General features: G+C 38.1%; 1 protein-coding gene across 14 annotated transcripts in view; it reads left to right on the forward strand.

Moving 5' to 3' along the window:
- Nucleotides 1-12,805, forward strand: part of LOC124610699 (C-Jun-amino-terminal kinase-interacting protein 4) — a 262,056-nt gene that overhangs the window by 34,089 nt on the left and 215,162 nt on the right. For 6 of the 14 annotated variants that reach the window (XM_047140189.1, XM_047140190.1, XM_047140178.1 and 3 more), the window contains exons 8-10: nucleotides 8,347-8,391; nucleotides 11,032-11,049; nucleotides 11,156-11,213. In XM_047140189.1, coding sequence (XP_046996145.1) covers nucleotides 8,347-8,391; nucleotides 11,032-11,049; nucleotides 11,156-11,213 — 121 coding nt within the window. Of the gene's footprint in view, nucleotides 1-7,003; nucleotides 7,040-8,346; nucleotides 8,392-11,031; nucleotides 11,050-11,155; nucleotides 11,214-12,805 lie in introns of all 14 variants that reach the window. The other 8 variants (XM_047140179.1, XM_047140184.1, XM_047140191.1 and 5 more) reach the window with 5 other exon arrangements.

A 12,805-nucleotide genomic window follows, 5' to 3' on the forward strand; every position in this document is an offset into this window, starting at 1 on the left:
ACAATCTCCACTTCTTCCAAATTAGCAATATACAGGTAGACCAGATGTGGCTTGAATTCAAGGAAATTGGATTTATACCAAATAAATTAACAAATCACGGAGCTGATCCCCCTTGGTACAAAAAACTGGTCTGAACATTGCTGTGGAAACAATGAAAAAAGCATGCCAAATTCAGACGAATGCAAAATCACCAAAATTATCAGTCTTTTAGAGAAGATCGAAATATAGCGTGGACATCAGTGTGAGATGCTTATAATAGTTTTCACAACAAAATCTGGCAGAAAATCAGAAAGATTCTGGTTGTATGTGAAGTATGCTAGTGGCAAGACACAGTCAATGCCTTCTCTATGTGATAGCAGTGGAAATACCATCGATGACAGTGCTGCGAAAGCAATGTTACTAAACATAGCCTTTCGAAATTTCTTCTCCAAAGACAGTGAAGTAAATATTCCAGAACTCGAATCAAGAACAGCTGCCAACATGAGTAACGTAGAAGTAGATATCCTCGGAGTAGTGAATCAATTAGAGTCACTTAATAAAAGCAAGTCAAGACTGTGTACCAATTAGGTTCCATTCAGAGTATGCTGATGCAATACCTCCATACTTAAAAATCATACACAGCTGCTCACTTGTCAAAAGATTCGTACCCAAAGACTGGAAAGTCACAGAGGTCACACCAGTATTCAAGAAAAGTAATAGGAGTAATGCACTGAATTACAGGCTCATAGCATTAATGTCGATATGCAGCAGGATTTTGGAACATTATTGTGTTCAAACATTACGAATTACCTTGAAGAGAATGGTCTATTGACACACAGTCAACATGGATTTAGAAAACATTATTATTGTGAAATACAACTAGCTCTTCACTCACACGAACTGTTGAGTGTTATTGAGAAGGGCTTTCAAATTGATTACATATTTCTAGATTTCCAAAAGGTCTTTGGCACTTTACCACACAAGTGACATGTAGTGAAATTGCATGCTTATGGAATATTGTCTCGGTTATGTGATTGGTTTCATGATTTCCTGTCAGAGAGGTCACAGTTTGTAGTAATTGATGGAAAGTCTTCGAGTAAAACAGAAATGATTTTTGGCGCTCCCCAAGCTCGTGTTATAGGCCTTCTGCTGTTCCTTATCTATATGAATGATTTAGGAGACAATCTGAGCAGCTGTCATAGGTTGTTTGCAGATGATGCTATCATTTAACATCTAGTAAACTCAACAGAAGTTGAAAACAAATTGCAAAATCGTTTAGAAAAGATATCTAAACTGTGCGAAAATTGGCAATTGATCCTAAATAATGAAAAGTGTGAGGTCATGCACATGATTGCTAAGAGGAATCTGTTAAACTTGGTTACACAATAAATCATCTGATCTAAAGGCCATAAATTCAGCTAAGTACATAGGAATTACAATTAAGAACAATTTAAATGGGAAAGAACGCATAGGTAATGTTGTGGGGAAGGCAAACCAAAGACTGCATTTTATCGGCAGAACACTTAAAACAATGTAACAGATCCACACCACGTTTGTCCGTCCTCTTTTGGAGAACTGCTGTGCGATCTGTGATCCTTACCAGATAGGATTAATGGAGCCCATCGAAAAAGTTAAAAGAAGAGCATCACATTTTGTATTATTGCAAAGGAGGGAACAGAATGTCACAGACATGGTACAGGATTTGTGATGGGCATCATTAAAACAAAGGCACTTTCTGTTGTGGTGGAATCTTCTCACAAAATTTGTCACAAACTGCCTCCTCTGAATGCAAAAAATATTTTATTGACACTGACCTACATAGGGAGAAATGATCATCATAATAAATTAAGGGAAATCAGAGCTCCCACGGAAAGATATAGGTGTTCATTTTTTTCGCGCACTGTTAGTGTGGGATAATAGAGAATTATTGTAAAAGTGGTTCTATGAACCCTCTACCAGGCATTCACTCAAGCGCGATTTGCAGAGTATCCATGTAGATGTGGATGTAGAAGATAATACACACATCAAAAAAAGTTTTGCATCACCCTCGTTCCCAGAACTCCTGAAGGCAGACATTGACTGTGGATATTGTATCACAGACACTCTCCCTTTGACTATTCAGAGATGTCACTAAACCCACCCAAAGATGTAAACAACCATGCATGAGCAGCGCCTTTTAGATGGAGGGGGTCTGACAGCCGACCAGTTCTAGCCATTCCACCAGGAAAGGGGTACACGGCTCGTGTTGTTTGTAGTTCATCCATGCCTAGATGGTCAATACCACGGTTCAATCGCATCTGCATTGGTACTTTGTGCCAAGAAGGACTCTCAACAAGAGAAGTGTCCAGGCGTCTCGGAGTGAACCAAAACGATGTTGTTCGGGCATGGAGGAGATACAGAGAGACAGGAAATGTCGATGACATGCTTCGCTCAGGCAGTCCAAAGGCTACTACTGCAGTGGATGACCACTACCTATGGATTATGCCTTGGAGGAACCCTGACAGCAACACCGCCATGTTGAATAATGCTTTTTGTGCAGCCACAGGATGTCATGTTATGACTCAAACTGTGCACAATAGGCTACATGATGTGCAACTTCACTCCCGATGTCGATGATGAGGTCCATCTTTGCAATCACGACACCATGCAGATGGGCCCAACAACATGCCGAATGGACCGCTCAGGATTGGCATCACCGATGAGTGTCGCATATGCTTTCAACCAGACAGTTGTCGGAGACATGTTTGGAGGCAACCTGGTCAGACTGAATGCTTTAGACAACACACTACCCATTGAGTGCTGCAACAATGTGGAGGCTCCCTGCTGTGTTGGGGTGGCATTATGTGGGGGCCAACATACATCACTGGTTGTCATGGAAGGCGCCCTAATGGCTGTACAATACGTGAATGCCATCCTCCGACAGATAGTGCAACCATATCGGCAGCATATTGGTGAGACATTAGTCTTCGTGGACGACAATTCGTGCTCCAATCGTGCACATCTTGTGAATGACTTACTTCAGGATAACAGCATCGCTCGACTAGAGTGGCCAGCATGTTCTCTAGACATGAACCCTATGGAACATATCTGGGATAGATTGAAAAGGGCTGTTTATGAATGACGTGACCCACCAACCACTCCGAGGGATCTATGCTGAATCACCATTGTGGAGTGGGACAATCTGGACCAAAAGTGCCTTTATGAACTTCTGGATAGTATGCCACGACGAATACAGGCATGCAAGAGGATGTGCTACCAGGTATTAGAGGTACCGGTGTGTACACCAATCTGGACCACCACCTCTGAAGGTCTTGCTGTGGTGGTACAATGTGCAATGTGTAGTTTTCATGAGCAATAAAAAGGGCGGAAATGATTTTTATGTTGAACTCTATTCCAATTTTTTGTACAGGTTCAGAACTCTTGGAACCGAGTTTATGCAAAACTTTCTTTTATGTGTGTGTGTTTCTGTTAACAAGTATGCAGTAGTGTGTGTATAAGCTATGACATTAAATTTTGGACACTGATTATTTTGTTGTTGCTGTAGCAACACATGAATGTATGCCTAATTCTCAGAGTCAGTTCTGTTTACTACCTTGAGGTAATGAAACACAGGTGTAAAATAGTTCAGTCAGAAGCCTGATTTGTGGCATAAGAAATTGAGAATGCTGAATAATGACTATGCACATTATCCCATCAAGTAGGTTTTAGTCGAGACAGGTAACAGTCTCTCCTAGTTTATGTACTTTGCTTTCCCGCATTCTTTTGCTTTGACGCTTGTCAGAACATGATAAAAACAGCAAAATAAGTGCATTCTTCATATTGTGTGATGTTTATTTATAGACAAATATAAACAAGTATTTTTGCAGAACATATCGAAGTATTTTTTATAACTTTAAGACAATTAAGAAGTCATTGTTAGCGGAGCCGATGAACGTGAGTGGAGAAGTGCATTAAAACTCGTGGGAATTGCTTCGAAGTGTCTAACTTGTTAATAGTTTCTTCAAGTACGAAAGTCTTTACCCTAATAGCCCATGAATTTTTCTCTCATACTTTCTGGAGAATTTGTACCAACTATATGCTTGACCATTCTCTGATAAGTTCTGAAAAACTAAAGCTGCTGTATTGATGGCATCCACTTTGCCGTGTCTTCTCATAATGATACTAAACTGATAGTAGTAAAATGTTACCTCTGCTGTGGTATCCTGTAAATGAGAGAATGCTCTCCAGATGTCATTTCTTCGCAGATTAGTTCCTATTACATGTACTCGTATGCATCATTGCAACAACATCCAAAATACTTTTCTGTCATTAATTTCTGCTGTGCTTTGTCCCATTTGCTTTTACCTAACTTTGGTTGGTTTTGATTCTGCAGCTGTCTCATTCTATCCTGTTTGCGATATGCTATTTATTATGAGTGAACACTGGCTACTGTATTTTGTCTGCTCCCATATACTATATGTTAATTTGAGATTCTGCCTGGGAATTTCATGCCTATCTAATTTGCAGTCTCTTCTAGTTTAATTGTATTGTAACATTGAGTGGAACTTGTAATGACACCAATTCAGATTTGGTATAGCTTCCTGTAGGTTTATGAATGTATATAAAGTTAGTAATTACAGTGATAAACACATATATCAAGATCCCTGTGAATTTTGCAGTATGTATCAGTAAGTATTGTTTTTAATCTTGATCCAAAGATTTTCTCAAGATTTAAACTTTTGTCTCTGAGTGCAAAGAGTTTGCTTTCAGGTGGCACAACATCCACAACTAACAACAGAAACACGTACAATAGGACACACACTCTTAACTCCCAAAATATAGCCATTATTCAGTGAGGAAAGAGAAATTTATTGTGGGAAGTGGAAATTGGTGGGCAGGTCACTCAGAACTCTGGCCAAACCTGGTGTGAGAAAGAAGGGAGACTAAACTTCAAACAATGGACATCATAGAGAAGAGGAGATCAAATTTATGAGGTGATCAAAAAAATCTCCATTCGAGACAGTACAGTCCAAAATTTGTATGACAATTGGGCAAAATTGTCATGAGCATCGAGGCAATCATCCCACCAGCACAGTATGTTGAAGATATCCTTTTGATAAAACACAATATCCTACTGCATGAAGAAGTCCATAACTGCCAGCTGCATGTTGTCATCAGACTGGATATGTCGACCTTACAAGGCATTTCTAAGGGATTGAAGGTGTGATAGTCACAGGGGCAGAGATCAGGGCTACAGGGCAGGCACTAGTGTGAGTCTCATTTAAGTTGACATAGCTTCTGGGTTGTGACATTTATGATACGGGGACATACATGTCAAATCATGACCAGCACAGTCCATGGCACACCATTCTGCAGTGGTGGGTTTTGACAGACATGCTGCCCCATAAATAGACTTCATTTTCTGATGTATTTGTATTGGTCTTTGTCCTTTGGCAACCAATAAAGAATGACAGCACGTTGGTTCTGTTTGGACTTGTTTGGTAATAATGTTGCCATATTTCACATTTCCGCATTTACCGCATGCACATTGGAAAGACATGAATGTATCACTAATATCTTGGCTACATGTTTGTGTTTATATACATACATTAGAATTGCGCTACATTGCATATGCACTGCTGCAGTGCCCTGAAATGGAGCTATTTGATTGTCCCTAAAAGTACATGTAAGCTCTGTGCCAGCTTGTGTTGGTGATAGGATGGGATAGTGAGAAATAAAGATGACCTTGAAAAGGAAGAGAGAATGCGAATTCCAAAGAATAATTAAGTTTGATAATAGAAAGAATGGGGATGGGGGTGGGGGAAAGAGAGACAACAAGTGATAAAAGAAAAGGGGTGCACATCTCCGAACTGAATCTGGCATAATTTTTACAGCGTATGTACTGCGACCTGCCGATGCCTTTTCATTGATATTTGCCTTCCTTCCATGCTTCTCTTAATATATGGGTCCTTAGCCAGGAGATCTGAGTGATCCTCCCCCCCCCCCCCCCCCCCCCCTTTTTGTCCTTTCTCAACTTCACTGGAAAATGCCTTTTTCCCCCTGAAGAAGGAGTTTATTGTTCTGAAAACTAGAAGTGCTGTGCTCACTTTTAAATATTTGTCATCAGTACTGGATGTTGCACCTCCTGGAGATAAGTAGGCCTACTTGCCATTTTTTCCACCACATTTGGGATTTAACATTTTATTTATTAATTTTTCATTGTTGCTCAGTTCTCATTGTTCATATATTTACATGTTAGGAAGTAGTCTGTTAGCAATATAACACATGCTTAATAAAGTGTCTTTTAATAATTGCAACATTTTGTGATTTTGAATGACTATTAAGCCTACGAATTTGTTTATGAAAACCACTAAAACTGTGAAAATCTGAGAGAGACAAGAAATATATAATAGCATGTGACCCTGTGTGTGCCCACACAACTTAGTATTGTTTGCATGGTGCTTATCATATCATTTTTCTAAAATGCTATTTTTCTTATAGTATCGTAAATATCAGTTTATTTTGCCCACCTTAGATTTGTTGTAAAGATCTTGAAATCACATTCAAAATACCTTACTGAAAAATAAATTTAACAATATGTGGGACCGAATTGGAGTACTTGCTTACCAGTTCCTAAAAGAACTATAGCTAGATTGGGAAGACAAACGCAAAATTAAAAAATTTTTTTTAAAAATTCAGTTTCCTAGCCACTGTAACTTTATAAGCATTTGTTTTACAAGTTGAGAGAGGCAGATGAAAATGGAAAGGAAAAAGAAAAAGAATAAATATGCAGATAGCATAGATAAGAAAAAGACACTGTGAATTCTGATAAAGTGAATAGGCATCAGGTAAGAGTCAGAGTTGGTTAAAACAAGCACCTTCGCAAAAATTAATCTTTCGTGAGATTGTAAGTTGGTGTTCATCTTCTGTTCCACATTGTACTTTCTTAAAATTAAAATTTGATTCATTAAAAAAATAAACTGATTGAGAAAACTGTCTGAAACAAAACACAGAAAAAACTTTTAAAGCTCTGTTCAATGTGCAGGCAGCTGGGTTCATCCTGGGGAGTATGCATCATCTGGTTCGTAATATATGCTTTCAGATGTGAAAAATGGTGTTGGATGTAGTTTGTATGGTAGCTTCTGATGATGCATGCTCAGTTCCATATCGCCTGAAGAATGCTGGAGCTATGTATTTTAAAAATGCAAATTTGTGTTTTTGCCTACTTCTGGTGTTAAGTTTTTACAAATTCTCTTTATGATTGTGTCTGTATTTATTTAAATTCTGTTTGCGAGCTGTGTATTTTCAGATCATTACTTGTAGATAGGAATTTGCAGCTTGCATGATAATTTATCACAATATTATATGCACCTCTTGTAGTACTTTTCCTGAGCATGTCATTAATCAACACAGTTAGACAGAATATTTAAAAACAACACTGCATTATATATGTATTCTCTCTTCCCATGTCCTCTCCCCTCTCAGTTGTTGTTATTCCTTTTCTCTCTCTCTCATGTCAGTATTACTTCTTCCCTTCCCCCATTGCTGCTTCCTCCCACCCAAAAAAACTTGATATCCCCCCACCAAATTGCTATCCCCCCGCCAAATTGCTGCTCCCCCCCCCCGCCAAATTGCTGCTCCCTCCCCCCCTCCCTGCCAAATTGCTGCCCCCCTCACCAAATTGCTGTCCCCTTCCCCCCCCACCCCCCACACACCAGATAGCTGCCCCCCCCTCCTACCCCACTGCCGCCCCCCCCTGTTGCTAACACCCCCCCCCCCCCCTAGTGCTATTTGTACCCTCTCTCCAATTGCTGTCCCTTGCCCTCATTGCTGTCCCTTCTTCCTTCCCCCATTTTTATTTCTTCTCCTTATTTCTTCTCCTTCTTCCTCAATTATTGTTTCTCCTTGGGGTACTTCTTTGTTGCCTGTCCTCCAGCAGGTTCCATTGTTACTCATTTCCATCTTCATTCATTGTGGCTCTACTTCCACTCTTGTTTGTTCCTCCTCCTTCCCCATTATTACTCCTCCTCTACTCTCCCCCATTACTACTCTTCTCTCTGTTATTCCCCTAACCAGATTTTCACTTGTACTCTGGAACTAGTGACTTAGTTGCCCATTTTTTGCATATTGACAAGTAATTACACCAGTTACAATAAATAAAGCTTATTAAACATTAAGTTGATGTACATGCTTCTTTTCATGTTATACAGTTAGCAGTTGCTGGTACAACTCATAGAAGTAATTGAAAAAAGTTGAGCGAGATGCAGAAATGCATGTTCCAAATTATAGTACAGTTGCTTTATAAGCATGAAATAATTTTTAGTATCTGCTTGAATTTGGCATATAGTTTCTTTTCTTTCTGGTTTTTTTGCATGTTGTGCCACACAGACAGTGACGGGGAAACGGAAATGGGCAGTTCTCTAGCACAAACGGGTAGAGTAAATTTTTTGTATTTTTCAAAGATAAACTAAATCTAAATTTGTGTCTTTTGTCCACATTAAAAAAAATTTTCTACAGAGGCCTTGTTGCAGCTAAAGGAAGATGCCAGGTAGTGTTAACATATATAACATCATATTTATTTCCAAATGTAGACTGAAATTTGTATTTCATTTACAAAGTCTTCATAACATACAGAATGTAGGGATCTACTGTATACATTTATTGCTAAACCTCTCAGAACTTTAAACACGATATAGTTCCTGATGCTCTAGTGCAGGGGTTCCCAACAAAATTTTCTCGAGGACCCCCTCATCGAGCATGATTGGTACCTTGTCATATCACAGTATCAAGTACCTAAAAAAGCCAACTTAAGAGTCTTTTTATACGTTTTCTATTTTTGGTACTTAGAAAAAACATTGATATATTCATTATTGAAAAAAATATTGAGTGGCCAAAACAAAAAGTCTATTATCATACAAAATATATTAATATATTTTTTTATTGTAATAGCATCTTGCGGACCCCTCTGGCATAGCTCGCGGACCCCTGGGGGTCCGCAGACCGCCTGTTGGGAACCACTGCTCTAGTGTGTTGGTTTATGTTGTCTTCCAAGGAATTCAGTCTTTTATGCTCAGTATAGACAAAAATTTAATTTAGAACATGCCATGAATATATTATTCATGATGCATCTGGCAAGCTGATTTCACAGATGACACGGGTTTATTCAGCATTACATTATAGGTTATGCATGTATCTGTTTTACCTCTGGAAAAGGAGCATGAGTCTTGTCCACATATGCTTTCTGTTTAAAGCTGTACTCTAATAAAAAAAATCCACATCATTTAAGGTGTGCCTAGCTAGTACAGAGTAGAGTTGAAAAAGGTAAGTGCAATTAGTAACAAATCAGTGGAACTTTCTATGAGGCAAAGATTGTCATTTAGGAAAAGGTAGCATCTATTTCCAGTAACAGTCACTGTAAACTTAGAGTCTTTACATCTTTAAATTTGGGACTATAACATTAGAATTATAACTAGCAAAAGAAACTACGTCGTAGGAAAGTGCTCATAGAATGTAAATATTTTAATGTTAAAGGAGGCCACTTGCCGAAAACCAGAAGCCTAGGCACTCACAAAAGCAAAAAATTCAACAACTGCCATCCCTTCTACACCAAAAGATCCCTGCCATATAGCCCAGCTGCCTGTGTATGATGTATCTGTGTTGACAAGAACTCCCTTACCCTGTACACTGAAGGTGTCACAAAGGCCTTCACAGAGAGGCAAAACCCCACAAGCCTAGCCCACAAACATATCTTGTTCCATATCCTCACATATCCCCAGTCCTTTCACAACCCCCTCCACTCCCACCCCTTTGAGCTGCTAGCCACCCACTCCTTGTCCCCTCCTGCCTCCCTCTCCACCATCCTGCTGAAAAATAGCATTGGTACTGCTAGTCTACCTGGCACAACATGTTGGGGCATAGGTGTGTGTGTGTGTGTGTGTGTGTGTGTGTGTGTGTGTGTGTGTGTGTTTTTATTTATTTTTCTCTAGCTCCTCGGAGGACAACTCTGAAATCTAGCAAGTTTTGTGTGTGTGTGTGTGTGTGTGTGTGTGTGTGTGTGTGTGTGTGTGTGTGCCGATCAACAATTCAGCGCTTCTGCTTTTTGGTGAGTGGTCTCGTTTAGGATTAAAGAATTTAGTAAAGAAAGTAAACATTCCAAGCCATTCACATGAATGTAGATTTTCTTAACAATTGTAAAATGTTGGAGAAGATAAGCATTGTGTTCTCATAAAGTTAATGTTACTGCTATCATCACAAAAATATGTTATCTTGTGTGACCAGCAAATTATATTTCTGACAGTGCTGAGTTAGTGATATTTTTTTAAAGTTCCTGACAACCGAAAGGACTTAGTAGAAAAAAGGCGATTCTTAAAACTGTCCAAAATATTAAGTGATGAAATGCATACAAACAGGATGATTAATTTCACAATGTAGAATATAAAATAGTGTTGGTTTGTGCTGTTCACGAATCACTGGCATCTTCCTGTGTTTGATTTTTTACTTGAGATAATAATCATGTTTTTGTTCCCTGTGTTTCTATGGATAAAGTATGTAACAATGAAAGTCATAAATTTGACTAAATTGTCTTTAATTTTTTATGATGCATTTTCTTGTCCATGTGTGCCTTTGCATGACACTCATAGTATGTAGAAGTATGGTATTAAATTTCACTCTTGTAGATGTTTGCTTTTTTTAATGGCATGATAAGTATTACTACGTAAAGCTAGCTTTGCACTTGGCTTTAGTTTTGTTGCCTTCAGTAATTATTCATGTATCCCTCTTTAGTGAAAATCTATACTTTCAGAATTGTAGTAAAGTAACATTTAAAAAAGGAAAATTAATGCACATCAAAATTTCAAACTCTTCATTTTGAAATAACCAAGTTGAAATAATAATGATGATGAAATTTTTATGTATGAAATTGTTTTAAATAAGTAAAAAATTGTTATTGAATATACTGAAGGCAAGTGTTTGTGAACTCCTTTTATATGTGTTCTACTGCTTGTCTAACTGTACTAACATACCAACATTTTCTCTTTTTGCTCTTCCCTTGTGCGGTGCGGTTACCATCTACAGTTAACGACAATTTCTTTGGTAAGAATTTTATGTTTCTGTTTTAAAAGCACATTTTTTTGTTTTTGATCTGAAACAGAACACATTAACTCAGCAATAATTTTTGTTACTTTCCTCATTTTTTCAGGCATGGGCAAAGAAGTTGAGAACTTGATCATGGAAAATAATGAGCTGCTTGCAACAAAGTAAGTACGAGGAGAAATCTCTGGTTTGAAGTATTTTACTTGTGCTCTAGACTGACACATGCAGATGATCATTTTTTATGGTTCATGTTACAATCACATGAGCCAAGGCACTGAATAACTGAGCTCCATATTAACAAATATGTGCATCAGTAACTTGCATGGCATTATTGTAAAGGGTATTAATGGTTGCATGTGGGACACAACAACTGGATATGTACATTTCTACTGAATTTGAGATCTATTTAACAGACAAAGTTTTGCATGAAGTCAGATTTAAGTAGGTATACATTTTACCCTCATCCTTTTGTACTAGAATATTCCTGTTACTATTATACTGGACTTATTATACCTGTACTCCAGTTTATGCTAGAAAGTTTGAATGTTGCACATGTCTTCAGGAGGACTGCACTTTCAAATGCAGTCCAGGCACCCATATTTAAGTTTCCTGTGCTTTCCCTACATCACTTTTGGCAAGTGTGTTTGTTTTCTGAAGCAATAGCATGACTGATTTGCTACATCCATTCTGAGCTAGTACTCCTTCGTAATTACTGCAATGTCAACAAGCAATGGAAACATGAATTTCCGTCCCTCTCTGCTTTGTGGGGTAGTTATGGAAACTGTAGAATTACATTGGAGGAAAGGAAAAACTTCTGTTTTGTTACAATATCTTGCATCTGCAGAATAAGTTCATTGTGTGAAGCAGAAAGTATTCTTGTTTGCTTTTGTCTCTCACTGTTTACATTTAATGCCTTTGTAGTGAATGTTTGCATAGCTCATCTTCCAATTGTTGGATTTCTGCAGTTAACTACATAATTTTTCATGGCATTCACAATTAAGCTTCAAACGCACCCAGCACATAATGCAGTACAAGTTTGCAAGAAAGGATTAGACAGTAAACAGTATGTTTGTATAAAATGTGCCGTGAAGACTTCTGGAAGTTAAGTACCAGTATATAAATGTATATTTTGCAAAATCAAAGTGATACCTCTGTTTAAATAACAGATGTACTGATAATTTGGTTTATATTGTGATGACATTCATTTACTTTTATGAGTGTTGTCAAAAGCTCACCGTGACGTAATTGGGCTCTCGCAGAATTTTTTGAAAAAATCTTTAATGGGTGAGAATTGTCATTAATAAAAGACCATGAGGTAACAATTGGGACAAACTTCAGTAGTGGTTGGTCTGAACTTACAGCTGCATCTAAGTCTATATCTATACTACGCAAACTATTGTAACGAGTGTGACAGGGGGTAAAAAAGTGATTTAGTCGAGATTCATGACAGCCCATATTTGGATTCGTGTGTCTAAAGTTTGTTCTACATTAAAACCTAATACCTGTTGAAGCTCGTGATTGAAGTGTCTATGGGTGCTGGTTTATTAAGGAGATATTTGGAGATAAATTGGAACTAAAATAATTGTGTACTATTGAACTGTGTATGTATACGTTTATCTGGCTTCAGCAGGAATTCACTTCTATATGATAAAATGGAGAAAGCCTACCTACCAAGTTTCAAGAACTAGCTTTAAGTAATGGCTCTGAGAATATACTATAAACCCCTTTGTATCATTTCTGTAGGGACTTTAGAGGA

Source organism: Schistocerca americana, chromosome 1, assembly GCF_021461395.2.
Source record: "Schistocerca americana isolate TAMUIC-IGC-003095 chromosome 1, iqSchAmer2.1, whole genome shotgun sequence".
NCBI lineage: Eukaryota > Metazoa > Arthropoda > Insecta > Orthoptera > Acrididae > Schistocerca > Schistocerca americana.